The sequence below is a fragment of the Coregonus lavaretus genome, assembly GCF_964263955.1.
Source record: "Coregonus lavaretus genome assembly, chromosome: 5".
NCBI classification, from domain to species: Eukaryota; Metazoa; Chordata; class Actinopteri; order Salmoniformes; family Salmonidae; genus Coregonus; species Coregonus lavaretus.
In genome coordinates this window covers 19,263,007-19,290,177 of record NC_139992.1, presented here as the reverse complement: position 1 = coordinate 19,290,177, position 27,171 = coordinate 19,263,007, and the positions used below count along the sequence as shown (strand labels likewise).

Here is a 27,171-nt window from a genome sequence, read left to right as displayed (position 1 = left end):
AAATGGAGCATTCATCAAACCGTACGGCATCACCAGGTATTCGTAATGCCCCGTGGTTGTGCTGAATGCTGTCTTCCACTCGTCCCCCTCTCGGACACGCACCAGGTTGTACGCACTCCGGAGATCTAATTTTGTGAAGAAGCGTGCCCCATGCATTGACTCGATCATAGATGGAATGAGGGGTAGAGGATAACTATGAAGTATAGTCCCCTTGTTCAGTGCTCGGTAATCAAGGCAAGGGCGCAGACCTCCGTCTTTCTTCTTCACAAAAAAGAAACTTGAGGCGGGCGAAGTGGAGGGACGTATGAACCCCTGACGCAGGGACTCGGAGACGTATGTCTCCATCGCCTCCGTTTCAGACTGCGACAGGGGATACACATGACTCCTGGGAGGCACAGCGTCTACCCGGAGGTTTACCGCGCAATCCCCCGCCCGAAGAGGTGGTAATTTGGTCGCCTGCGTTTTGGAAAATGCGTACGCCAAATCGAGGTATTCGGGGGGAATGCGCACAGTGGAGGTAGTGTCTGGACTGTCCACCGTGGTTGCACCAATGGAAACACCTAGACACCTACCCTGACACTCTCACGCCCACCATGTGAGAACCCTCTGCAGCCATGAAAAGGTGGGGTTGTGTAGTACTAACCAGGGAAGACCTAACACAACAGGGAAATCAGGAGACTCAATAATAAAAAAGGTGACTTGCTCGCTATGGGTCTTGTGCGTAACCATAGTGACTGGTGCTGTAACTTCCCTAACGAACCCGGACCCTAGTGGTCGACTGTCAAGTGCTCTGATGGGGAGTGGAATGGATAGGGGAACCAATGTAATGCCTAGACTATGTGGAAATGACCTGTCCATAAAGTTCTCAGCTGCGCCTGAATCGACCAGCGCCTTACACTGGGGAACTACAATGTAATCAGGAAAGTGCATGGGTAGGGTAGAGTGTGCAGCAGAGGGCTCTGAACGAGTGTGGGTGTTCGATACCTGGGGTGACGCGAGAGTGCCCTGCCTGCCGCCTCAAGACCCAAAAGAACGCCACGACAGCGTGCAGGAGAAAGTCCTCTCGTTCCACTAGAGGGACACTGGGGCTGTCATCCTCCGCTTTCCCGGATCGCCGCTCCACCCAGCTCCATCAACTCGTGATCCGGGTTGGGGGGGTGGAACGGGCAGGCCCCTTCCAGGACGTCCTCTAGCAGCCAGCAGGTTGTCCAACCGGATGGCCATGTCCACCAGTTGATTAAAGGACAACATGGTGTCCCGGCAGGCTAGCTCCCTTCGGACATCCTCTCGTAGATGGCACCAGAAGTGGTCAATGAGGGCCTGCTCGTTCCACCCAGGCCCAGCCGGGGTCCTGCGCGGTCCTTGTCCCCTGCCTCAGGTGGACCAGCCGCTTGCCCGCCTCACTACCTTCGGGCGGGTGATCGAAGACGGACCGAAAGAGGCGAGTGAACTCCCCGTAGTTGTCCAACGAGGCTCCTCTTTCACTCCAGACTGCATTGGCCCACTCCAGGGCTTTCCCCTAGAGGCAGGAGACGAGGGCAGACACCTTCTCCCGCTCCGATGGGGCCGGGATGATGGTAGAATAATATAGCTCCAGTTGTAGGAGGAGTCCCTGGCAGCTGTCCCGTCTAAATCCCGTGGTCGGAATATATGGATCCCTCTGGGTGCTGGGATGTGGGTGGCTGGATCTGATACAAAATACAAGGAGTACCACGAGCTTCACTATCCTCACAATAAACAATCACACACAAATACAAGGGGGCAGAGGGAACACTTATACAGGTACTGATGAGGGGATATGAACCAGGTGTGTGTAATAAACAAGAAAAAAAATAGAATGATGAGATGAGGAGCGGCAGTGGCTAGAAGGCTGGTGACGACGAACACCGACGCCTGCCCGAACAAAGAGAGGGGGCAGCCTCGGATGAAGTCGTGACACTGGAATTAAAATGGGTTTTTGGGGGGTTTGTATCATTTGATTTACACAACATGCCTACCACTTTGAAGATGCAAAAATATTTTTTCTTGTGAAACGAACAAGAAAGAAGAAAAAAAAAACGGAAAACTTGAGCGTGCATAACTATTCACCCCCCCCCAAAGTCAATACTTTGTAGAGCCACCTTTTGCAGCAATTACAGCTGCAAGTCTCTTGGGGTATGTCTCTATAAGCTTGGCACATCTAGCCCCTGGGAGCTTTGCCCATTCTTCAAGGCAAAACTGCTCCAGATCCTTCAAGTTGGATGGGTTCCACTGGTGTACAACAATCTTTAAGTCATACCACAGATTCTCAATTGGATTGAGGTCTGGGCTTTGACTAGGCCATTCCAAGACATTTAAATGTTTGCCCTTAAACCACTCGAGTGTTGCTTTAGCAGTATGCTTAGGGTCATTGTCCTCCTGAAATGTGAACCTCCATCCCAGTCTCAAATCTCTAGAAGACTGAAACAGGTTTCCCTCAAGAATGTCCCTGTATTTAGCGCCATCCATCATTCCTTCAATTCTGACCAGTTTCCAAGTCCCTGCCGAAGAAAAACATCCCCACAGCATGATGCTGCCACCACCATGCTTCACTGTGGGGATGGTGTTCTTGGGGTGATGAGAGGTGGTTGGTTTGCGCCTGACATAGCGTTTTCCTTGATGGCCAAAGAGCTCAATTTTAGTCTCATCTGACCAGAGTACCTCCCGAGTGGCGCAGTACCTCCCGAGTGGTGCAGTGGTCTAAGGCACTGCATCGCAGTGCTAGCTGTGCCACTAGAGATCCTGGTTCGAATCCAGGCTCTGTCGTAGCCGGCCGCGACCATGAGACCCATGGGGAGGTGCACAATTGGCCCAGCGTCGTCCAGGGTAGGGGAGGGAATGGCCGGCAGGGATGTAGCTCAGTTGGTAGAGCATGGCGTTTGCAATGCCAGGGTTGTGGGTTCGATTCCAACGGTGGGCCAGTATGAAAAAATAAAAAATTAATAATGTTTGCACTCACTAACTGTAAGTTGCTCTGGATAAGAGCGTCTGCTAAATGACTAAAATGTAAATGTAATGTTTGGGGAGTCTCCCACATGCCTTTTGGCGAACACCAAACATGTTTGCTTATTTTTTTCTTCAAGCAATGGCTTTTTTTCTGGCCACTCTTCTGTAAAGCCCAGCTCTGTGAAGTATACGGCTTAAAGTGGTCCTATGGACAGATACTCCAATCTCCACTGTGGAGCTTTGCAGCTCCTTCAGGGTTATCTTTGGTCTCTTTGTTGCCTCTCTGATTAATGCCCTCCTTGCCTGGTCCGTGAGTTTTGGTTAGTGGTGTTGCAGACTCTGGCGCCTTTCAGAATAGGTGTATATATACTGAGATCATGTGACAGATCATGTGACACTTAGATTGCACGCAGGTGGACTTTATTTAACTAATTATGTGACTTCTGAAGGTAATTTGTTGCACCAGATCTTATTTAGGGGCTTAATAGCAAAGGGGGTGAATACATATGCACGCACCACTTTTCCGTTATTTATTTTTAGAATTTTCTGAAAGAAGTTCTTTTTTTCATTTCACTTCACCAATTTGGACTATTTTGTGTATTACATTTGACATTTTAGTCATTTAGCAGACGCTCTTATCCAGAGCGACTTACAGTTAGTGAGTGCATACATAAAAAAAATGTCATACTGTCCCCCCGTGGGAATCGAACCCACAACCCTGGCGTTGCAAACGCCATGCTCTACCAACTGAGCTACATCCCTGCCGGCCATTCCCTCCCCTACCCTGGACGAAGCTGGGCCAATTGTGCGCCGCCCCATGGGTCTCCCGGTCACGGCCGGCTACGACAGAGCCTGGATTCGAACCAGGATCTCTAGTGGCACAGCCTTAGACCACTACAGCCTTTTGTCCATTACATGAAATCCAAATAAAAATCCAATTAAATTACAGGTTGTAATGCAACAAAACAGGAAAAACGGCAAGGGGGATGAATAGTTTTGCAAAGCACTGTAGCACTCATCGGGTCAGGCAGTATTGGTTATGTTTTCTTGTCCATACGCTTCCCTTGTTTTCGATCTGTCCATGTTCTTAATCATGAAACTCACTACTGCACCTGCTTCCTCTCTCCCTGCGTCTCCGTTACATAAATCCATGTCTTGTTGTATAAAATGGCCACAGTCAATACCAGTTTATGGTTCCTGACAAAAGTAGAACATTATTTATGTAAATACAAGTTTCTTTCAAGAAAAAAAAAAAAAAAAAAAAAGCCAAAAGTGCCAGTAGTTGCAGAACCACCCATATACAAACTTTATTTGTGTAGTGTAAGGTTCTGTATTTATTTTCTTAGTCAACCTTTTGTTCTTGAATGTAGCCATGTTTCTCTGTGTTCTTGAACATAGCCCTGTCTTTCATTTTTGTTCATTGATTTCACCTGTGTTTGTTACTCACCTGGTCTCATTAGCTCCTTATTTAGTTCAGTTCATTCTGTTTGTTTCTTGTGAGGTATTGTTCATTTTGACTCTACTAAACCTTTTCCTAGTTCGTTTGTGACAACCAGTTATAGCCTTCAGTCCTAATTTTGGATTCTCCTGCCTGTTAGCCTACCTGTGTATGACCATTGCCTGCCTGTGAACATGATTCCTGCCTTTTGTGAAGGCGAAATAAACACCTGCCGCGCTCTGCGCGTGAATCTACACCCTTTTTCTCCCTGACTATTCATTACATGTAGTATCTTATTTATTGTTGGTTTCATAAATTTAAGTTGACCTATTTCCCTTGAGATCAGCAAGACTAAAATCAAACCAAAATGAGAGACGAATAAGAGAAAGTTGGTGGTTGCATAGTACCCCCCCCCCCACCTGAGTATTAACCGTTGTGTGTTTGAGCAAGAGTTTGTGTGCACCTGTGGTTGTGTGACTGCACGATAGGTTCCAAGAAGTGCCTCTATGTTACTGTGAATCTCTGTGGGAGAAGCCACTTCCTAGCTCCAGAACAGAAGCAGGGCAGGGCCCCTAGAATGCAGGGGTATCATGCATATTCTGACTCACTCCTGTACCTCTGCTTGGTTAGGACTGGGGATTCTCAAATCCAGCTGAGGTTTCACACCTCAAGAAAACAACCCACCGCATTGTCTTGTCAACCTGAATAGTATTCCTTAAAATCACACTTCAGCGAGCCTGAAACCATACTCACGGCGTGAAGAGGTGCACCTTGGGTTTATCATCTCTAAGAAGGTAAATTAATTAATATAAGTATTGCAATTGTTACTGCAAACTGTTGGTACACTTGTGCTTATTATGTATGTAGCCATTAGGAAGGATTAACAGCAGGTTTCAAGTTAGTTCTGATAATCGAGTAAAACGTTTTCCAGAATGGTCCAGCAGCTATGTCATGAGGCCCACCTGGCTACCACAACAGACTGTCTGTAGTATTTGTATTTATTAGGGATCCCCATTAGCTGCTGCCAAGGCAGCACCTACTCTTCCTGGGGTCGACACATATTAAAGCATTTACATTATATATAAAACAGTACATCATATGACATTATTACACCACTACCTATCTACAATACAAAATGTTTAATACCACCATACAACAATATCACAATGTTTGCGTATGCATGTGTCTACCCTTGTGTGTGTCTCTTCACAGTCCCCGTTGTTCCATAAGGTTTATTTGTACCTGTTTTTTTTAATCGGATTCTACTTTTTGCATCAGTTACCTGATGTGAAAACAATTATATAAGAGCGTCTGCTAAATGGCTAAAATGTAGTGTGGAATAGAGTTCCATGTAGTCATGGCTCTATGCAGTACTGTGCACCTCCCATAGTCTGTTCTGGACTTGGGGACTGTGAAGAGAACTCTGGTGGCATGTCTTGTGGGGTATGCATGGGTGTCCGAGCTGTGTGCCAGTATTCCAAACAGACAGCTCGGTACATTCAGCTTGTCGACACCTCTTACAAAAACAAGCAGTGATGAAGTCAATCTCTCTTCCACTCTGAGCCAGGAGAGACTGACATGCATGTCATTAATGTTAGCTCTCCGTGTACTTTTAAGGGCCAGCCTTGCTGCCCTGTTCTGAGCCAACTGCAATTTTCCCAAGTCCCTCTTTGTGGCACCTGACCACACTACTGAACATTAGTCTAGGTGCGACAAAACTAGGGCCTGTAGGACCTGCCTTGTTGATAATGTTGTTAAGAAGGCAGAGCAGCGCGTAATTATGGACATACTTCTCCCCATTTAAATACTGTTGTATCAATATGCTTTGACCATGACAGTCTACAATCCAGGGTTACTCCAAGCAGTTTAGTAACCTCAATTTCCACATTATTCATTATGAGATGTAGTTGAGGTTTAGGGTTTAGTGAATGATTTGACCCAAATACAATGCTTTTAGTTTTGGAAATATTCAGGACTAACTTATTCCTTGCCACCCATTCCGAAACTAACTGCAACTCTTTGTTAAGTGTTGCAGTTATTTCAGTTGCTGTAGTAGCTGACGTGGATAGTGTTCAGTCATCCGCATACATAGACACACTGGCTTTACTCAAAGCCAGTGGCATGTCGTTAGTAAAGATGGAAAAAAGCAAGGGGTCTAGAAAGCTGCCCTGGGGAATTCCTGATCCTACCTGGATTTTGTTTGAAAGGCTTCCATTAAAGAAAACCCTCCTGTGTTCTGTTAGACAAGTAACTCTTTATCCACATTATAGCAGGGGGTGTACAGCCATAACCCATACGTTTTCCAGCAGCAGACTATGATCGATAATGTCAAAAGCTGCACTAAAGTCTAACGTCCTTCTCTATAAGCATGCTGAAAGTTTGCTGTCAATTTGTTTACAGTAAAATTGTATCCGGTCAAACACAATTTTTTTCCAATAGTTTACTAAGGGTTGGTAACAGGCTAATAGTAAGGTTTGTGGTCCCTACAATGAAGCTATACACAGGGAGTACCGGTACCAGATCAATGTGCAGGGGTATGAGGTAATTGAGGTAGATATTTACATGAAGACAGAGTAGAGTGGCTAGGCATCAGGATAGAGAGTAAAATAAAGAATAGAGTAGCAGCAGCATAGAATGAGTGTGAAAGTGTGTGTGTGTGTGTGTTTGTGTTGTGTCGGTATAGGTGTGTTTGTGTTGTCGGTATAGGTGTGTGTGTGTGTTATGTGTGTCAGTGTAGTGTGTGTGTGTGTGTGTGTTTATCATGGTTCCCCAACTGGCGGCCCGCTGGCCGAATTTGGCCCGTGGATGACATTTTTTTATATATACTGATATACAGTACCAGTCAAAAGTTTGGACACACCTACTCATTCCAGAGTTTTTCTTTATTTTTACTATTTTCTACATTGTAGAATAATAGTGAAGATATCAAAACTATGAAATAACACACATGGAATCATGTAGTTACCAAAAAAGTGCTAAACAAATCAAAATATATTCAAATAGCCACCCTTTGCCTTGATGACAGCTTTGCACACTCTTGGCATTCTCTCAACCAGCTTCATGAGGTAGTCACCTGGAATGCAGTTCAATTAACAGGTGTGCCTTCTTAAAAGTTAATTTGAGTTATTCTTCAACAATCAATGGGTGTATATCATTAATTTATACATCAAAAAATGGATGTAGCAACTAAGGATTCCAGCTTTAACCATTATTTTCTTGTAAAATCCATATTCTTTGAGGTTTCAGGATTTTGAGGAACTCACTGTCCTGGTGCCTCATTTATCAAAGTGCATATGCACAAAAAATATTATAATCATTGCATGCACCACTTTTCCCGCAAAAATGTGTTTCTCAAATTTGAACTTGACAGGAAAGTACGCGTATCACCACGCAAATCTCAGACCACGGGTACGCACAACTTCTAGTGGTTGAAGAATTGTATTACAAGCAAATATTTTTTTATTTTTTTATTATCGGGGAAATTGAGTTGTTTGACAGTCAGGAATTAGAGAGCATTGTTTTGAAGGTTTGGACACCCTCCACAAATTAATTCCTCCTTTCCTCAGTCAGGAAGTTGTGCTATGTGTGCAAGTGACAGAAATATTAACGTTTTCTGTCTTACCATGTGTTATAGTGTTAAGAATGTGTTAGTTATTGCTGGTTACTACTCTGTATGATCATGGTGTAAAATGCGTGGGCCATGCACGTGTTACAGAGAGAGTGTGCAGAGCTGTGGCCTTGCATGATGACTAAAGAGTAACCTACTAAAAGGTCAACCTTCAACCCCAGGAGTGGAATTTCCAGTCTTGTGTAGTGGTGTGTGTGGTTGACTTCAGAGTAAAGTGTTGACTAGGGTTCAGTCAGTTCACATTTTGTGTTTTTTGAAACTCAAATGATATCAAATAAAAAATCGAATGAAATGTTATTTGTCACATGCGCCGAATACAACATTGTTTGTAACTTATTTTGTACATAATGTTGCTGCTACCATCTAATATGACCGAAAAGAGCTTCTGGACATCAGAACAGCGATTACTCACCTTGAACTGGATGAATAATTTTCCTTTAATGAGTCTTTGAGAGGGATTCGCTCCAGACACCCGACAGGGCCCTCATCCCCGTCATTCGCAGTAGGAAAAAAAGGAGATATCGCGGAAGGAGGGTGCTTGATAAGGAGCCGGCGATACTATTGGCCAATTTACAATCGCTTGATAATAAAGTGGACGAACTACAGGCACGTATATCCTACCAACAGGACATTAAAAACTGTAATATCTTATGTTTCACCAAGTCGTGGCTGAACAAAGACATGAATAACATACAGCTGGCGTGTTATACACTGTATTGGCAGGATAGAACACCAGCCTCTGGTAAGACAAGGGGTGGCGGTCTATGTATATTTGTAAACAACAGCTGGTGCACGATATCTAAGGAAGTCTCGAGGTTTTGCTCGCCTGAGGTAGAGTATCTCATGATAAGCTGTAGACCACACTATCTACCAAGAGAGTTTTCATCTATATTCTTCGTAGATGTCTATTTACCACCACAAACCGATGCTGGCACTAAGACCGCACTCAATTAACTGTATACGGCCATAAGCAAACAGGAAAACGCTCATCCAGAGGCAGCGCTCCTAGTGGCTGGGAACGTTAATGCAGGGAAACTTAAATCAGTTTTTCCTAATTTCTACCAGCATGTTAAATGTGCAACCAGAGGGAAAAACACTCAAGACCACCTTTACTTCACACACAGAGACGCGTACAAAGCTCTCCCTCGCCCTCCATTTGGAAAATCTGACCATAATTCTATCCTCCTGATTCCTGCATACAAGCAAAAACTAAAGCAGGAAGCACCAGTGACTCTGTCAATAAAAAAGTGGTCAGATGAAGCAGATGCTAAGCTACAGGACTATTTTGCTAGCACAGACTGGAATGTCTTCCGGGATTCTTCCGATGGCATTGAGGAGTACACCACATCAGTCACTGGCTTCATCAATAAGTGCATTGATGACGTCGTCCCCACAGTGACTGTACGTACATACGCCAATCAGAAGCCATGGATTACAGGCAACATCCGCACTGAGCTAAAGGGTAGAGCAGCCACTTTCAAGGAGTAGAACTCTAACCCGGAAGCTTATAAGAAATCCCGCTATGCCCTCCACTACAAAGGGATGCACAGCCGCGAGCTGCCCAGTGACACGAGCCTACCAGACGAGCTAAATCACTTCTATGCTCACTTCGAGGCAAGCAACACTGAAACATGCATGAGAGCATCAGCTGTTCCGAATGACTGTGTGATCACGCTCTCCATAGCCGATGTGAGTAATACCTTTTAAACTGGTCAACATTCACAAGGCCGCAGGGCCAGACGGATTACCAGGACATGTACTCCGAGCATGCGCTGACCAACTGGCAAGTGTCTGTAATACCAACATGTTTCAAGCAGACCACCATAGTCACTGTGCCCAAGAACACTAACGTAACCTGCCTAAATGACTACCGACCCATAGCACTCACGTCTGTAGCCATGAAGTGCTTTGAAAGGCTGGTCATGGGAGCCAGAAATCTTTCTGATTGAGAGGGGGTCAAATACTTATTTCCCTCATTAAAATGCAAATCAATTCATAACATTTTTGACATGCGTTCTTCTGGATTTTTTTGTTGTTATTCTGTCTCTCACTGTTCAAATAAACCTACCATTAAAATTATAGACTGATCATGTCTTTGTCAGTGGGCAAACGTACAAAATTAGCAGGGGATCAAATACTTTTTTCCCTCACTGTATCTGTCACATGATCTGGCACATGATCTCAGTATATATACACCTGTTCTGAAAGGCCCCAGAGTCTGCAACACCACTAAGCAAGGGGCACCACCAAGCAAGGGGCACCATGAAGACCAAGTAGCTCTCCAAACAGGTCAGGTACACATTTGTGGAGAAGTACAGATCAGGGTTGGGTTATAAAAAAATATCAGAAACTTTTAACATCCCACGGAGCACCATTAAATCCATTATAAAAATGTTTAAAGAATATGGCACCACAACAAACCTGCCAAGAGAGGGCCGCCCGCCCACCAAAACTCACGGACCAGGCAAGGAGGGCATTAATCAGAGAGGCAACAAAGAGACCAAAGATAACCCTGAAAGAGCTGCAAAGCTCCACAGCGGAGATTGGAGTATCTGTCCATAGGACCACTTTAAGCCGTTTTACGGAAGAGTGACCAGAAAAAAAACCCATTGCTTAAAGAAAAAAATAAGCAAACATGTTTGGTGTTCACCAAAAGACATGTGGGAGACTCCCCAAACATATGGATGAAGGTACTCTGTTCAGATGAGACTAAAATTGAGCTTTTTGGCCATCAAGGAAAATGCTATGTCTGGCGCAAACCCAAAACCTCTTATCACCTCGAGACCACCATCCCTGGTGGTGGCAGCATCATGCTGTGGGGATGTTTTTCATTGGCAGGGACTGGGAAACTGGTCAGAATTAAAGGAATGATGAATGGCGCTAAATACAGGGAAATTCCTGAGGGAATGTCACGTTCGTTCATAGACGGGTCAGACCAAGGCGCAGCGTGATATGCATACATGTTTATTAAATGAATAAACACAACGACAAAACAATAAACCAACGATACGTGACGTTCTACGGTACACACAACAAACCTCACACGGAACAAGATCCCACAACCCACTAGTGCCAATAGGCTGCCTAAGTATGGTCCCCAATCAGAGACAACGAGCGACAGCTGCCTCTGATTGGGAACCACACCGGCCAACATAGATCTAGACATACTAGATCCTACAACATAGAATAAACACAACAAGGAATATACACACCCTGACTCAACATATAAGCGTCCCCTGAGTCAGGGCGTGACAGTACCCCCCCCCAAAGGTACGGACTCCGACCGCACAACATAAACATAACAGGGTAGGGGCCGGGTGGGCATTCCGCCTCAGAGGCGGATCCGGCTCAGGCCATGACGACCTCTCACTCTTCGCCTCCCATTTGCTCCCCTGGTCTGGTCTAGACCTCGGCGCGTTGCTTCCCCTCTCCTTCCTCCCACTATACTCCAAGCCCTGTCTGGACCCTGGTGTGAGAGACCCCGAACCTGGAGAGGGGCTGACGTCTGGGTCTGGACTGGAGCCGCTGACCGGAGCTGGACCGGGCACCGGTGGAGCGGACTGCTCAGGCTCCGGACTGGAGCCGCTGACCGGAGCTGGATCAGGCACCGGTGGAGCGGACTGCTCTGGCTCCGGAGTGGAGCCGCTGACCGGAGCTGGACTTGACCCCAGTGAAGCGGATTGCTCTGGCTCCGGAGTGAAGGCATGTTTGCATAGGGACGTGGTTTATATAGCCAGAAAGCTACTCTACTGGTGCCAAATTTGACTTTAGGGTGTCATCAAATATAAATAAAAGTTTTCCCTGTTTATCTATGGCAAAGATACTTATATGTTTCCCCTTTCATCTGTGACTGGTGTTAGCTTGCTACTGGCTAGCTAGGTTTTCAGCCAGCATGGAACAAAGGGGGGAAGGGTCATTCAAAACGCTGACGCAGTTGTCAAGTCAACACATCCATCAGTGCTCTTGTGAACTGCGTCACAAGTGACATGCCAAACAAGAGATGTATAAAAAATAATTGATATCATTGATGCAATTTCAGTGTTTGAGTTGCTTTGTGTATCACCAAATTTGCTTGAGATGATTTTGCTGCAACACTGCTCACTGCATCCAAGTTGCTTGACATGGGAGTTTCAAAGAGCTGTCAGTCAAGGCGAGATCATGAATATAAGCTCCCTGCACACTCAGCCTCTTTTCAAACTTCCTGGTAGTTAGCCATGACAGAAAAAGTACTTTTCAGAATTACTGTTCAATACCTTTAACACAATACAATATGTATTTCTTAAGGCCTCATGAGGGCTTACACTCTAAAACATCCTGGGTTGTTTGGATGACCCAACTGCTGGGTTGCAGGCATTGGGTCACTTAGTTTGGTTGTTTTTTAAAAAGAGCAAGGTTGGTTTGGTGATGCTGGGTTATTGTGATTTTACAGAGGGGGTCAAATCATAATAAGACTGGAGGCTTGGCGTAGTAGGGGCGTGGCTTTCAGGAAGTTATTTTTGTCCACCCATGGGAGTAAATGTAATTCCGGTTAATCTGTTGAATTGTTAGCACATGTCACGGTTGAACACTTACATATTTGTAGTTATAATTAAGCCTACAGAAGTATACCAAAAAAAAAAAAAAAAAGTATATGAGTTCCTTAAAAGCCTATGCAAATCATAATGTGATATCCCCAATGGTATAGTAACCACTTTAGTGTAATATGTAATAATAATGTTCATATTTTTGTATTAGATTATGTGACGTGCAATAATTTTCAAGGGAAATTTGACATTGCAGTCTACAAAATTAACATGATCGACAGGACTGACATTTACTCTCACGGATGGCCAAAAATAACTATCTAAATGCCACACACCTAATAAGCCACACCTCCTGAAAATAAGCTATGGATTACATAAAAAAAGATAGAACTGCTTGGTCAACCCAGAAAGAAAATGAATAAAAACCCAATGGATGGTTAAATTAACCCATGTTTGGATACTCGGAAAAACCCAACATGTTGGGTTATTCATGCAACCTGTCACATTATGCTGGCTTGCAAAGTGATGTCTAATTCTGATAGAAATCCAGCCGGAATGGGGATATCCAACCTTTTGAATTTTATATCACCCACAACTTGCATTTAGAATTCCTGCCAGGGTTGGGAAAAGTGAAATATGAGACTACCTAAAACATCTAAACTGGAACAACCTTTTCAGTAACGGCTAAATAAGTCCAAGTAACATATCGGATTAGTTTAGAATATGTATGACATTTATATCTGAGATGCATAACATTAATTAATCAATGTACATGCAAAAACATAGATATATCATTTCTTTTATGTTTTTTAAATCAACCTGAAATAGAGCACGCTGTGAAATATGATTATGATGGGTCTGGTTTTGGTTCAACTCTGGTTATTAACACCAACATTGAGTGTTAATTCAACATTTAATTGTTATGTTCAGAGTGTAGGCCCTTAACATTAGAGCATATGAATTACATATTGTATTGTGTTAAAGAATAAACCATATATGATAACATTTTTGCTCAGGATATCACTTGGTGAAGTCCCTAGGACTGAAAATGGATGAATGCAACAACCATGTCTCTGTCACTAACAAATACAGTCATGGATAGTACTGTAACTCTACAATTCACTTGAAAGGCAAGGCACTCTGGGAAAAAAATAAGGCTTTACACCAAGCAGTGTGTTAATTGAACACTTTCCAGTGTCTATAGGGGTCCACACTTTCAGTGTTAATTTAAAACTCTCAGTCTATAATTTGCTGTGTAGCTCTGGTGTGTGTTTGTGTGGGAAACAGACATTCAGTTGACAAGTAAGGGATTCAGTGGATGGTCAGAAAGAAGCATGATACGTTTGTGTGTGTGAGATCATTTATTTTGCTGAAGATTTTGGATAGTGTGATGTGACCCTTGATTCTGATAGTTTGTTTGAGCCTATTATGGCAATGCCTGACTAAAACTCACAAGTGATTCTGTGTGTCTCTTTGTTTCAGCTATGGATTGGAGTCAGATGTTGCAGCTCTCACTCTTCTCACTCCTCTGTCTCACTGGCAGCGCCAAGGCAGTAGGAGGTAAGTAGCATGGACTTTACCAACATAATTCATCAGCCATTAATTAATCAATCAATCAATCAATCATGTTACGAGGACAGCTAGAAGTACAGATTGAATTAAACTGTATCAATTGAACAGCTCTATAGGCAGAAACATGGTCCTTCACTTTGTCATGACTTAACTCTGACCTCTGGTGGGTGTTGATGGAATTAAATCCTTTGAAACAGCAGCCCTGCAAATATCTATGTTTCTTGTTGTTCTGAAAGGTTAAGCACACAGCAAATTCTCCAGTTTAAAAAAAACAGAGTTTTAAAGGTCCTGAACAGTCATTCTGAAAAGTACTTTTTCTCTCATGGGTAACTACCAGGAAGTTGAAAAAGACAGGCTGAGTGGGTGGTGAGCTTATATTAATTAGTTCGCCTTGACTGACAGCTCTTTGAAACACCTATGTCAAGCAACTTGGATGCAGTGAGCAGTGTTGCAGTAAAATCATCTTAAGCAAATTTGGTGACACAAAAAGCAACTCAAACAACATTGAAATTGCATCATTGATGTCATTTATATATATATATATCTCCCGTTTGGCATGTCTTTTGTGATGTGTTTCACAGCAGCACTGACGGATGTGTTGACATGACAACTGAGTCAGAGTTTTGAATGACCCTTCTCCCCCTTTTGTTCCATGCTGGCTGAAGACCTCGCTAGCCAGTAACTAGCTAACACCAGACACAGATGAAAGGGGAAACATATACGAATATTTGCCATAGATTGATAGGGTAAACTTGTAATTATATTTGCTGACACCATTCAGTCACATTTTGGCGCCAGTAGAGTAGCTATCTAGATGTATAAACCACGCCCCTCTGCCCCGATGTTGGTTAAAAGGCGGTACTTATTTAAGTTAGGTAAGAGAATATCATGTTACAGTACCAGTGGTGTGTTAAAATGAGAGTTAAGGTGATGTCACGTTGTCCCCTAAATAATGAATCCAAGTGTTTGACATGGGGGAGGGGACCAGTAACTTTATGATCAAACTTTATCAATGTATAACTTATCATACTTTAGTCATCATACTTTGATCTGGTTTCCTTCAAATATCATCACATTTCATGAAAAACATCATTTTAACTATTCATGACCTTTAAATCAACACTGAAAGTGTTGTCTATGGACCCCATATAAACACCGGAACAGTGTTAAATTAACTTACGGATTAGTGTAAAGCCTTATTCAAATATTTCCCAGAGTGCCTTGCCTTTTGAGTAAATTGTAGAGTTATCACCAATGACTATATTTGTTATTGACAGAGACATGGATGATGTATTCATCCATTTTCGGTCCTATGGACTTCACCCAGTATTAAGTGAGATCCTAAGTGAATGTTATCATTAAAAATATATATGTTTAACACAATACCACACGCCATTTTGAGGGCCTAGTTTTACCCTTTTTTAGGGGCCTGAAACTCATACATATAACTTTGAACTAAAACCACGTCATTATTATCATATTTCCCAGCAGGCTCTATTGCAGGTTGATATTTCAGAATTGTTTGTTTCAATATCTATGTTTGTGCACATACATTGATTGACTGATTAATCTTGTGCTACACAAAGATAAATGACATACATTTTTATAAACTAATCCAATTAGTTAGTTCAAATCAGTTAGTTCCTAATGTTCCTAACCCAGGCAGTCATTCTGAATGCAGATTTCAGGTGAATAATTATTCCAACTGTTGGATCTCCACCCACTGATTGGATTCCAATAGGAATTACATGTCACCTTGCAAGCTAGCATAATGTGACTTGCAGGCCTGATGTGGCTTGTAAACCATGGGTTTCAGGCCCTTGTGTTACAATCTCAGAATAAAAGGTTTACATTTGTGACTAAAGGGAGACAAACACTTATTTATCTTTGTGTAGCATAATATTAATCAATCAATCAATGCACCTGCACAAATATAGATATTGAAACAAACAATTCTAAAAACAATCATCCTGCGATAGAGCAAGCTGGGAAATATGATAATGATGGGCATGGTTTTAGTTCAAAGTGACGTGCATGAGTTTCAGGCTCCTTTATTTGGTTAAAACTATGCCCACAAAATAAAGCCTTATGAAATAAATACAGTGCACAACTATTCAGACCCCTTCACCTTTTCCACATTTTGTTACGTTACAGCCTTATTCTAAAATTGATTAAATGCACATTTTTCCTCATCAATCTACACAAAATACCCCATAATGACGAAGTGAGAAAACAGGTTTTTAGAAATGTTTACCAAAAAAAATAAACAAGTATTTACATAAATATTCAGACCCTTTGCTATGAGACTCGAAATTGAGCTCAGGTGCATCCTATTTCCATTGATCATCCTTGAGATGTTTCTACAACTTGATTGGAGTCCACCTGTGGTAAATTCAATTGATTGGACATGATTTGGAAAGGCACACACCTGTCCCACAGTTGACAGTGCATGTCAGAGCAAAAACCAAGCCATGAGGTCAAAGGAATTGTCCGTTGAGCTCCAAGAAAGGATTCTGTCGAGGCACAGATATGGAGAAGGGTAACAAAACCTTTCTGCAGCATTGAAGGTCCCCAAGAACACAGTGCCCTCCATCATTCATAAATGGAAGAAGTTTGGAACCACAAGACTATTACTATAGCTTGCAGTCTGGCCAAACTGAGCAATCAGGGGAGAAGGTTCTTGGTTAGGGAGGTGACCAAGAACCTGATGGTCACTCTGACAGAGCTCCAGAGGTCCTCTATGGAGATGGGAGAACCTTCCAGAAGGACAACCATCTCTGCAGCACTCCACCAATCAGGCCTTTATGGTAGAGAGGCCAGACGGAATCCACTCCTCAGTAAAAGGCACATGACAGCCCGCTTACGTTTACATTTTACATTTTAGTCATTTAGCAGACGCTCTTAGCCAGAGCGACTTACAGTTAATAAAAAATATATATAATAATACTGGCCCCCCGTGGGAATCAATCCCACAACCCTGGCGTTGCAAACGCCATGCTCTACCAACTGAGCTACATCCCTGCCGGCCATTCCCTCCCCTACCCTGCACGACGCTGGGCCAATTGTGCGCCGCCCCATGGGTCTCCCGGTCGCGGCCGGCTACGACAGAGCCTGGATTCAAACCAGGATCTCTAGTGGCACAGCTAGCACTGCGATGCAGTGCCTTAGACCACTGCGCCACTCGGGAGTTTGCCAAAAGGCACCTAAGGACTCACAGACCAAGAGAAACAAGATTCTCTGGTCTAATGAAACCAAGATTGAACTCTTTGGCCTGAATGCCAAGCGTCCCGTCTGGAGGAAACCAGGCACCACTCATCACCTGGCCAATACCATCCCTACGGTGAAGCATGGTGGTGGCAGCATCTTGATGTGGAAAGGTGAACGGAGAAAAGTACAGAAGAGAGATCCTTGATGAAAACCTGCTCCAGACCTCAGACTGGGGCGATGGTTCACCTTCCAACAGGACAACGACCCTAAGCACACAGCCAAGACAACGCAGGAGTGGCTTCGGGACAGGCCTCTGAATGTCCTTGAGTGGCCCAGCCAGAGCCCGGACATGAACCCGATCGAACAGCTCTGGAGAGACCTGAAAATAGCTGTGCAGCGATGCTCCCCATGTAACCTTACAGAGCTTGACAGGATCTGCAGAGAGGAATGGGAGAAACTCCCCAAATACAGGTGTGCCAAGCTTGTGGCATCATACCCAAGAAGACTCGAGGCTGTAATCGCTGCCAAAGGTGCTTCAACAAAGTACTGAGTAAAGGGTCTGAATATTTATGTAAATGTGATATTTCAGTTTTTAATTTTTAATTGATTTGCAAAAAAAATGTAAAACCTGTTTTTGCTTTGTCAATATGGGGTATTTTGTGTAGATTGATAAGGAAAAAAACACATTTATTTAAGGCTGTAACGTAACAAAATGTGGAACAAGTGAAGGGGTCTGAATACTTTCCGAATGCACTGTATGGCATTGTGTTAAATATATATATATATATATATTTTATGACAACATATTCATTTAGGATCTCACTTTTTGAAGTCCGTAGGACCAAAAATGGATGAATGCAACAACCATGTCTCTGTCACTTACAGTGGTGGTAACTCTACAATTTGCTTGAAAGGCAAGGCACTGTGGGAATATTTGGAAAAGGCTTTACACTAATCAGTGTGTTAATTTAACACTGTTCTGGTGTCTATATGGGTCCACAGACTCAACACTTTCAGTATTGATTTAACACCATCAGTGTTCTTAGTTATTATTTTTTTTACTGGAGAATTTGTTGTGAAGAGATATATTTTGAAGGGACCATCTCTGTAAAGACTCTGTCTATGCATACTACATGACACGCGTAATAATTGCATAATTTCTTTGCCGTGCATCATTTCTCCAACATGTGTTTTTCTTTAAGAGGTGGCCTCAATAAAAAAGATGGTGGTCCGCAAACAGTCCCTGTGCCGCATGTTTGTCTTTACTTTACTTTATATACTCTTTGTGTGCAGATCTCTGTGAGGACAAAGGACGAGAGGTTGAGCGGGTGTTTTCAGTTTCCGGTGATGCTGCCATGTTAACATCCACCCTGGTGGACCTCAATGTGTTTGACTACCGCAGCATCCCCTATAACATCTCATGGTATGACCCAAGGACTGGGAGAGAGCTGACCAGGGAGACAAGAAAGACTCTGCCGCGGGGAAAGACACTGTGGATTTTTAACATCGCGATGGAGGATGCTGGAAACTATGAGTGTGTTGTGAGGTAGGGGCAATACTTTTGTCTGCTGTGTGTGTGTGTGTGTGTGTGTGTGTGTGTGCTGTAAATCTTTCCTGTTACCTTTGATAAACAGACTACCCTCCCAGTGCTATAAGAAATCGGCCTTACTGATTGTGAACCACACCAACCCAGAAGAATGCGGTCGACCAGAAAAGGCCGACCAGGTCCTGACCAACAAAGCCACCGGTTTTCTGAACTGCCCATTGAGTGACCATATCAGGGAAGTGGACAATTACTCCATTCAGTGGTACAAGGTGAGTCCTATGGGGTAAACAGACAGTGCAGTGCAATGGGAGAGTGTTGAGAGGGAACGCCTGACAGCAGGGGTGGACTGGCCATGCCGGATGGGCTGGTAAATTTTTAGCCCAATGGGATTGTCTTTTTTTTATTTATTTTTTTACATAATTATAATTATCTGGCTAATAACCAAATTAGTTCACCCAAATTACAATGACATTGGTTTCCTTACCCTGTAGGCCAGTCTATGGACAAGGTATAACAACAACGTGCTTTGGTTTGGTTTCCCTTGCACTGTTGTCACATGGAAGCGTTTTGGCATTTGTGGCACAAATCTCATTCAAGTCATTTGACCGATATTGGCATTTGTCGCGCATCAGTATGAAAAATGTATGCACTCACTAACTGTAAGTCACTCTGGATAAGAGCATCTGCTAAATGACTAAAACGTAAAATGTAATCATGTTCAAATCAATTTGAGATACATTTGGACATGATGTAGTCCCCTGTAGCTCAGTTGGTAGAGCATGGCGCTTGCAACGCCAGGGTTGTGGGTTCGTTCCCCACGGGGGGCCAGTATGAAAATGTATGCACTCACTAACTGTAAGTCACTCTGGATAAGAGCGTCTGCTAAATGACTAAAATGTAAAAAATGTAAATGTAATAACGGGGTCCACAGTGACAAAAATGGGCCTTTTGGGGGCCTCAAGGAAAGAAAATGGGCCAATGTCGGGGCCTCAAGGGAAAAATGGTCTGGTGTGTCAGAAATGCCAGGGCGGATTTCTGGTCCCAGTCTGCCCCTGCCTGACAGTGCTGGAAAGCCTGTTTGAACTCTTTTCAGTCATTCAGTCTGTCTCTATGTATTCTTAATTTCTGTTTAAAACTATAGGAATGTGGGGTTATTACTACTAGTGACTACATTTGAACAATGTTCCATCAGATACGGTATATACTCTTTACATTGTTCATTGCTCTCACACATTGTACTGCATTGAATTGTTCTGAGAGTAGGTCTTCTAAGGTAAGACATTATCACAACTTATCTGTAATTGTGTATTCATTTTGTTTTATTAGCCATATTCCATTACTATGATATTCCATTCCATTACCACTACCTTTCAGTGTGGATTTCTACTTTAAACCTTTCAGGGCTGTGAAACCATTGTGAAAGATGACCCATTGTGGAACAGGTTTAGCTATGTCAATAACAGTGTTACGGAGTTACTCCATGTAAAAGCGGTCATCCCTGAGGACCATGCGTTCTACACCTGCACCATGACCTTTAACTTGGAAGGGCTCAGCGGCAGGATCTCAGAGACCATCAACGGTATGGTGGACGGTGAGTTTTGTTGGCACAGCTCATAAAAGTTGTCCCTAACCACAGATTATTACCATATACCCCCAATCCTTACCACAGCCATTACAGAGATACAGTGCCTTCAGAAATTATTCACACCCGTTGACTTTCTCCACATCTTGTTGTGTTACATAGTGGGATTAAAAGGGATTTAATAGTCATTTTTTGTTAACAATCTACACAAAATACCCTGTAATGTCAAAGTGTAAGAAAAAGCCTAACATTAAAAATAGAAAAAAATAGAAAAATAGAACACTAATATATCTGATTACATAAGTATTCAACTCCCTGAGTCAATATATGTTAGAATCACCTTTGGCAGAGATTACAGCTGTGAGTATTTCTGGGTAAGTGTCTAAGAGCTTTCCACACCTGGATTGTGCAACATTTCCCCATTATTCTTTTCAAAATTCTTCAAGGTCTGTCAAGTTGGTTGTTGATCATTGCTAGACAACCATTTTCAGGTCTTGCCATAGATTTTCAAGCAGATTTAAGTCTAAACTGTAACTCGGCCACTCAGGAACATTCACTGTATTCTTCGTAAGCAACTTCAGTGTAGATTTGGCCTTGTGTTTAAGGTTGTTGACCTGCTGAATGGTGAATTCATCTCCCAGTGCCTGGTGGAAAGCAGACGGAACCAGGTTTTCCTCCCTGGTCTTCGTGGTTGAATCTGTGTTTGAAATTCACTGCTTGACTTAGGGACTTACATATAATTGTACTGTATGTGTGGGGTACAGACATGAGGTAGTCATTCAAAAATCATTTGAAACACTGTTATTGCACACAGTGTCACGATCGTCAAAAGGAGCGGACCAAGGCGCAGCGTGGAATGCGAACATACTTTATTTATATTCACCACACGAACAAAAACAACAAAACGATACGTGAAGTCCTTGGTAACAAACACAAACCAACACGGAACAAGATCCCACAAAACACAACTGCCAAACGGCTGCCTAAGTATGGATCCCAATCAGAGACAACAAGCAACAGCTGATTCTCGTTGCCTCTGATTGAGAACCACCCCGGCCAACACAGAAACACATGAACTAGATACTGAAACAATGAACATAAAACATAGACTCTACACACCCTGGCTCAACATAAAAGAGTCCCTAGAGCCAGGGCGTGACAGTACCCCCCCCCCAAAGGCGCGGACTGCGACCGCGCCAACATAAACCGAACAGGGGAGGGCCGGGTGGGCATTCCTCCTCGGAGGCGGATCCGGCTCCAGGCGTGACCACCACCCTCTAATAACCCCCCCGTAGTGCCCCTGGTCTGGTCCCGCTGGCTGGAGCTGGACTGGACATCGGTGGAGCGGATTGCTTAGGCTCCGGTGTGGAGCAGCTGACCGGTACCTGACCAGGCACCGGTGAAACGGGCACGGGCTGTGCCGGACTGACGACGCGCACCACAGGCTTGGTGCGGGGAGCAGGAATGGGCCGGACCGGGCTGACGACGCGCACCCCTGACTTGGTGCGGGGAGCAGGAACGGGCCGGACCGGGCTGACGATACGCACCCCTGGCTTGGTGCGGGGAGCAGGAACGGGCCGGACCGGGCTGACGATGCGCACCACAGGCTTGGTCCTCTATGGAGATGGGAGAACCTTCCAGAAGGAGAACCATCTCTGCAGCACTCCACCAATCAGGCCTTTATGGTAGAGAGGCCAGACGGAAGCCACTCCTCAGTAAAAGGCACATGACAGCCCGCTTACGTTTACATTTTACATTTTAGTCATTTAGCAGACGCTCTTAGCCAGAGCGACTTACAGTTAATAAAAAAAATAAAAGATAATACTGGCCCCCCGTGGGAATCAATCCCACAACCCTGGCGTTGCAAACGCCATGCTCTACCAACTGAGCTACATCCCTGCCGGCCATTCCCTCCCCTACCCTGCACGACGCTGGGCCAATTGTGCGCCGCCCCATGGGTCTCCCGGTCGCGGCCGGCTACGACAGAGCCTGGATTCAAACCAGGATCTCTAGTGGCACAGCTAGCACTGCGATGCAGTGCCTTAGACCACTGCGCCACTCGGGAGTTTGCCAAAAGGCACCTAAGGACTCACAGACCAAGAGAAACAAGATTCTCTGGTCTAATGAAACCAAGATTGAACTCTTTGGCCTGAATGCCAAGCGTCCCGTCTGGAGGAAACCAGGCACCACTCATCACCTGGCCAATACCATCCCTACGGTGAAGCATGGTGGTGGCAGCATCTTGATGTGGAAAGGTGAACGGAGAAAAGTACAGAAGAGAGATCCTTGATGAAAACCTGCTCCAGACCTCAGACTGGGGCGATGGTTCACCTTCCAACAGGACAACGACCCTAAGCACACAGCCAAGACAACGCAGGAGTGGCTTCGGGACAGGCCTCTGAATGTCCTTGAGTGGCCCAGCCAGAGCCCGGACATGAACCCGATCGAACAGCTCTGGAGAGACCTGAAAATAGCTGTGCAGCGATGCTCCCCATGTAACCTTACAGAGCTTGACAGGATCTGCAGAGAGGAATGGGAGAAACTCCCCAAATACAGGTGTGCCAAGCTTGTGGCATCATACCCAAGAAGACTCGAGGCTGTAATCGCTGCCAAAGGTGCTTCAACAAAGTACTGAGTAAAGGGTCTGAATATTTATGTAAATGTAATATTTCAGTTTTTAATTTTTAATTGATTTGCAAAAAAAATGTAAAACCTGTTTTTGCTTTGTCAATATGGGGTATTGTGTGTAGATTGATAAGGAAAAAAACACATTTATTTAAGGCTGTAACGTAACAAAATGTGGAACAAGTGAAGGGAGTGGCATCTCCCGAGTGGCGCAGTGGTCTAAGGCACTGCATCGCAATGCTAGCGGTGCCACTAGAGATCCTGGTTCGAATCCAGGCTCTGTCGTAGCCGGCCGCGACCGGGAGACCAATGGGGCGGCGTACAATTGGCACAGCGTCGTCCAGGGTAGGGGAGGGAATGGCCGGCAGGGATGTAGCTCAGTTGGTAGAGCATGGCGTTTGCAACGCCAGGGTTGTGGGTTCGATTCCCACGGGGGTGGCAGTATGAAAAAAAAAATATATATATATATAAAAAAAGAATAAAAATAAAAAAAATTTAAAAAAAATTAAAGAATGTATGCACTCACTAACTGTAAGTCGCTCTGGATAAGAGCGTCTGCTAAATGACTAAAATGTAAAATGTAAGGGGTCTGAATACTTTCCGAATGCACTGTATGGCATTGTGTTAAATATATATATATATATATTTTATGACAACATACTCATTTAGGATCTCACTTTTTGAAGTCCGTAGGACCAAAAATTGATGAATGCAACAACCATGTCTCTGTCACTTACAAATACAGTGGTGGTAACTCTACAATTTGCTTGAAAGGCACTGTGGGAATATTTGAAAAAGGCTTTACACTAATCAGTGTGTTAATTTAACACTGTTCTGGTGTCTATATGGGTCCACAGACTCAACACTTTCAGTATTGATTTAACACCATCAGTGTTCATAGTTATTATTTTTTTTACTGGAGAATTTGTTGTGAAGAGATATATTTTGAAGGGACCATCTCTGTAAAGACTGTCTATGCATACTACATGACACGCGTAATAATTGCATAATTTCTTTGCCGTGCATCATTTCTCCAACATGTGTTTTTCTTTAAGAGGTGGCCTCAATAAAAAAGATGGTGGTCCGCAAACAGTCCCTGTGCCGCATGTTTGTCTTTACTTTACTTTATATACTCTTTGTGTGCAGATCTCTGTGAGGACAAAGGACGAGAGGTTGAGCAGGTGTTTTCAGTTTCCGGTGATGCTGCCATGTTAACATCCACCCTGGTGGACCTCAATGTGTTTGACAACAGCAGCATCCCCTATAACATCTCATGGTATGACCCAAGGACTGGGAGAGAGCTGACCAGGGAGACAAGAAAGACTCTGCCGCGGGGAAAGACACTGTGGATTTTTAACATCGCGATGGAGGATGCTGGAAACTATGAGTGTGTTGTGAGGTAGGGGCAATACTTTTGTCTGCTGTGTGTGTGTGTGTGTGTGTGTGTGTGTGTGTGTGTGTGCTGTAAATCTTTCCTGTTACCTTTGATAAACAGACTACCCTCCCAGTGCTATAAGAAATCGGCCTTACTGATTGTGAACCACACCAACCCAGAAGAATGCGGTCGACCAGAAAAGGCCGACCAGGTCCTGACCAACAAAGCCACCGGTTTTCTGAACTGCCCATTGAGTGACCATATCAGGGAAGTGGACAATTACTCCATTCAGTGGTACAAGGTGAGTCCTATGGGGTAAACAGACAGTGCAGTGCAATGGGAGAGTGTTGAGAGGGAACGCCTGACAGCAGGGGTGGACTGGCCATGCCGGATGGGCTGGTAAATTTTTAGCCCAATGGGATTGTCTTTTTTTTTTTTTTTTTTTTACATAATTATAATTATCTGGCTAATAACCAAATTAGTTCACCCAAATTACAATGACATTGGTTTCCTTACCCTGTAGGCCAGTCTATGGACAAGGTATAACAACAACGTGCTTTGGTTTGGTTTCCCTTGCACTGTTGTCACATGGAAGCGTTTTGGCATTTGTGGCACAAATCTCATTCAAGTCATTTGACCGATATTGGCATTTGTCGCGCATCAGTATGAAAAATGTATGCACTCACTAACTGTAAGTCACTCTGGATAAGAGCATCTGCTAAATGACTAAAACGTAAAATGTAATCATGTTCAAATCAATTTGAGATACATTTGGACATGATGTAGTCCCCTGTAGCTCAGTTGGTAGAGCATGGCGCTTGCAACGCCAGGGTTGTGGGTTCGTTCCCCACGGGGGGCCAGTATGAAAATGTATGCACTCACTAACTGTAAGTCACTCTGGATAAGAGCGTCTTCTAAATGACTAAAATGTAAAAAATTTAAATGTAATAACGGGGTCCACAGTGACAAAAATGGGCCTTTTGGGGGCCTCAAGGAAAGAAAATGGGCCAATGTCGGGGCCTCAAGGGAAAAATGGTCTGGTGTGTCATAAATGCCAGGGCGGATTTCTGGTCCCAGTCTGCCCCTGCCTGACAGTGCTGGAAAGCCTGTTTGAACTCTTTCTTTTCAGTCATTCAGTCTGTCTCTATGTATTCTTAATTTGTGTTTAAAACTATAGGAATGTGGGGTTATTACTACTAGTGACTACATTTGAACAATGTTCCATCAGATACGGTATATACTCTTTACATTGTTCATTGCTCTCACACATTGTACTGCATTGAATTGTTCTGAGAGTAGGTCTTCTAAGGTAAGACATTATCACAACTTATCTGTAATTCTGTATTCATTTTGTTTTATTAGCCATATTCCATTACTATGATATTCCATTCCATTACCACTACCTTTCAGTATGGATTTCTACTTTAAACCTTTCACGGCTGTGAACCCATTGTGAAAGATGACCCATTGTGGAACAGGTTTAGCTATGTCAATAACAGTGTTACGGAGTTACTCCATGTAAAAGCGGTCATCCCTGAGGACCATGCGTTCTACACCTGCACCATGACCTTTAACTTGGAAGGGCTCAGCGGCAGGATCTCAGAGACCATCAACGGTATGGTGGACGGTGAGTTTTGTTGGCACAGCTCATAAAAGTTGTCCCTAACCACATATCTAGGATCAGATTATTACCATATACCCCCAATCCTTACCACAGCCATTACAGAGATACAGTGCCTTCAGAAAGTTTTCACACCCGTTGACTTTCTCCACATCTTGTTGTGTTACATAGTGGGATTAAAAGGGATTTAATAGTCATTTTTTGTTAACAATCTACACAAAATACCCTGTAATGTCAAAGTGTAAGAAAAAGTCTAACATTAAAAATAGAAAAAAATAGAAAAATAGAACACTAATATATCTGATTACATAAGTATTCAACTCCCTGAGTCAATATATGTTAGAATCACCTTTGGCAGAGATTACAGCTGTGAGTATTTCTGGGTAAGTGTCTAAGAGCTTTCCACACCTGGATTGTGCAACATTTCCCCATTATTCTTTTCAAAATTCTTCAAGGTCTGTCAAGTTGGTTGTTGATCATTGCTAGACAACCATTTTCAGGTCTTGCCATAGATTTTCAAGCAGATTTAAGTCTAAACTGTAACTCGGCCACTCAGGAACATTCACTGTATTCTTGGTAAGCAACTTCAGTGTAGATTTGGCCTTGTGTTTAAGGTTATTGACCTGCTGAATGGTGAATTCATCTCCCAGTGCCTGGTAGAAAGCAGACGGAACCAGGTTTTCCTCCCTGGTCTTCGTGGTTGAATCTGTGTTTGAAATTCACTGCTTGACTTAGGGACCTTACATATAATTGTACTGTATGTGTGGGGTACAGACATGAGGTAGTCATTCAAAAATCATTTGAAACACTGTTATTGCACACAGAGTGTCACGATCGTCAAAAGGAGCGGACCAAGGCGCAGCGTGGAATGCGAACATACTTTATTTATATTCACCACACGAACAAAAACAACAAAACGATACGTGAAGTCCTTGGTAACAAACACAAACCAACACGGAACAAGATCCCACAAAACACAACTGCCAAACGGCTGCCTAAGTATGGTTCCCAATCAGAGACAACAAGCAACAGCTGATTCTCGTTGCCTCTGATTGAGAACCACCCCGGCCAACACAGAAACACATGAACT

General features: G+C 43.7%; 1 protein-coding gene across 1 annotated transcript in view; it reads left to right on the top strand.

Annotated features, from left to right (window-relative positions):
• LOC311128826 (interleukin-1 receptor type 1-like) overlaps positions 1–27,171 on the top strand; it is a gene marked incomplete at its 5' end in the record, with an annotated part of 38,307 nt that overhangs the window by 2,979 nt on the left and 8,157 nt on the right. Inside the window, 5 exons of the mRNA XM_084161054.1 lie at positions 14,036–14,113; positions 18,626–18,755; positions 20,321–20,469; positions 24,232–24,361; positions 25,939–26,087. Of these exons, the coding sequence (XP_084017180.1) occupies positions 14,036–14,113; positions 18,626–18,755; positions 20,321–20,469; positions 24,232–24,361; positions 25,939–26,087 (636 nt within the window). The remainder of the gene's footprint in view (positions 1–14,035; positions 14,114–18,625; positions 18,756–20,320; positions 20,470–24,231; positions 24,362–25,938; positions 26,088–27,171) is intronic.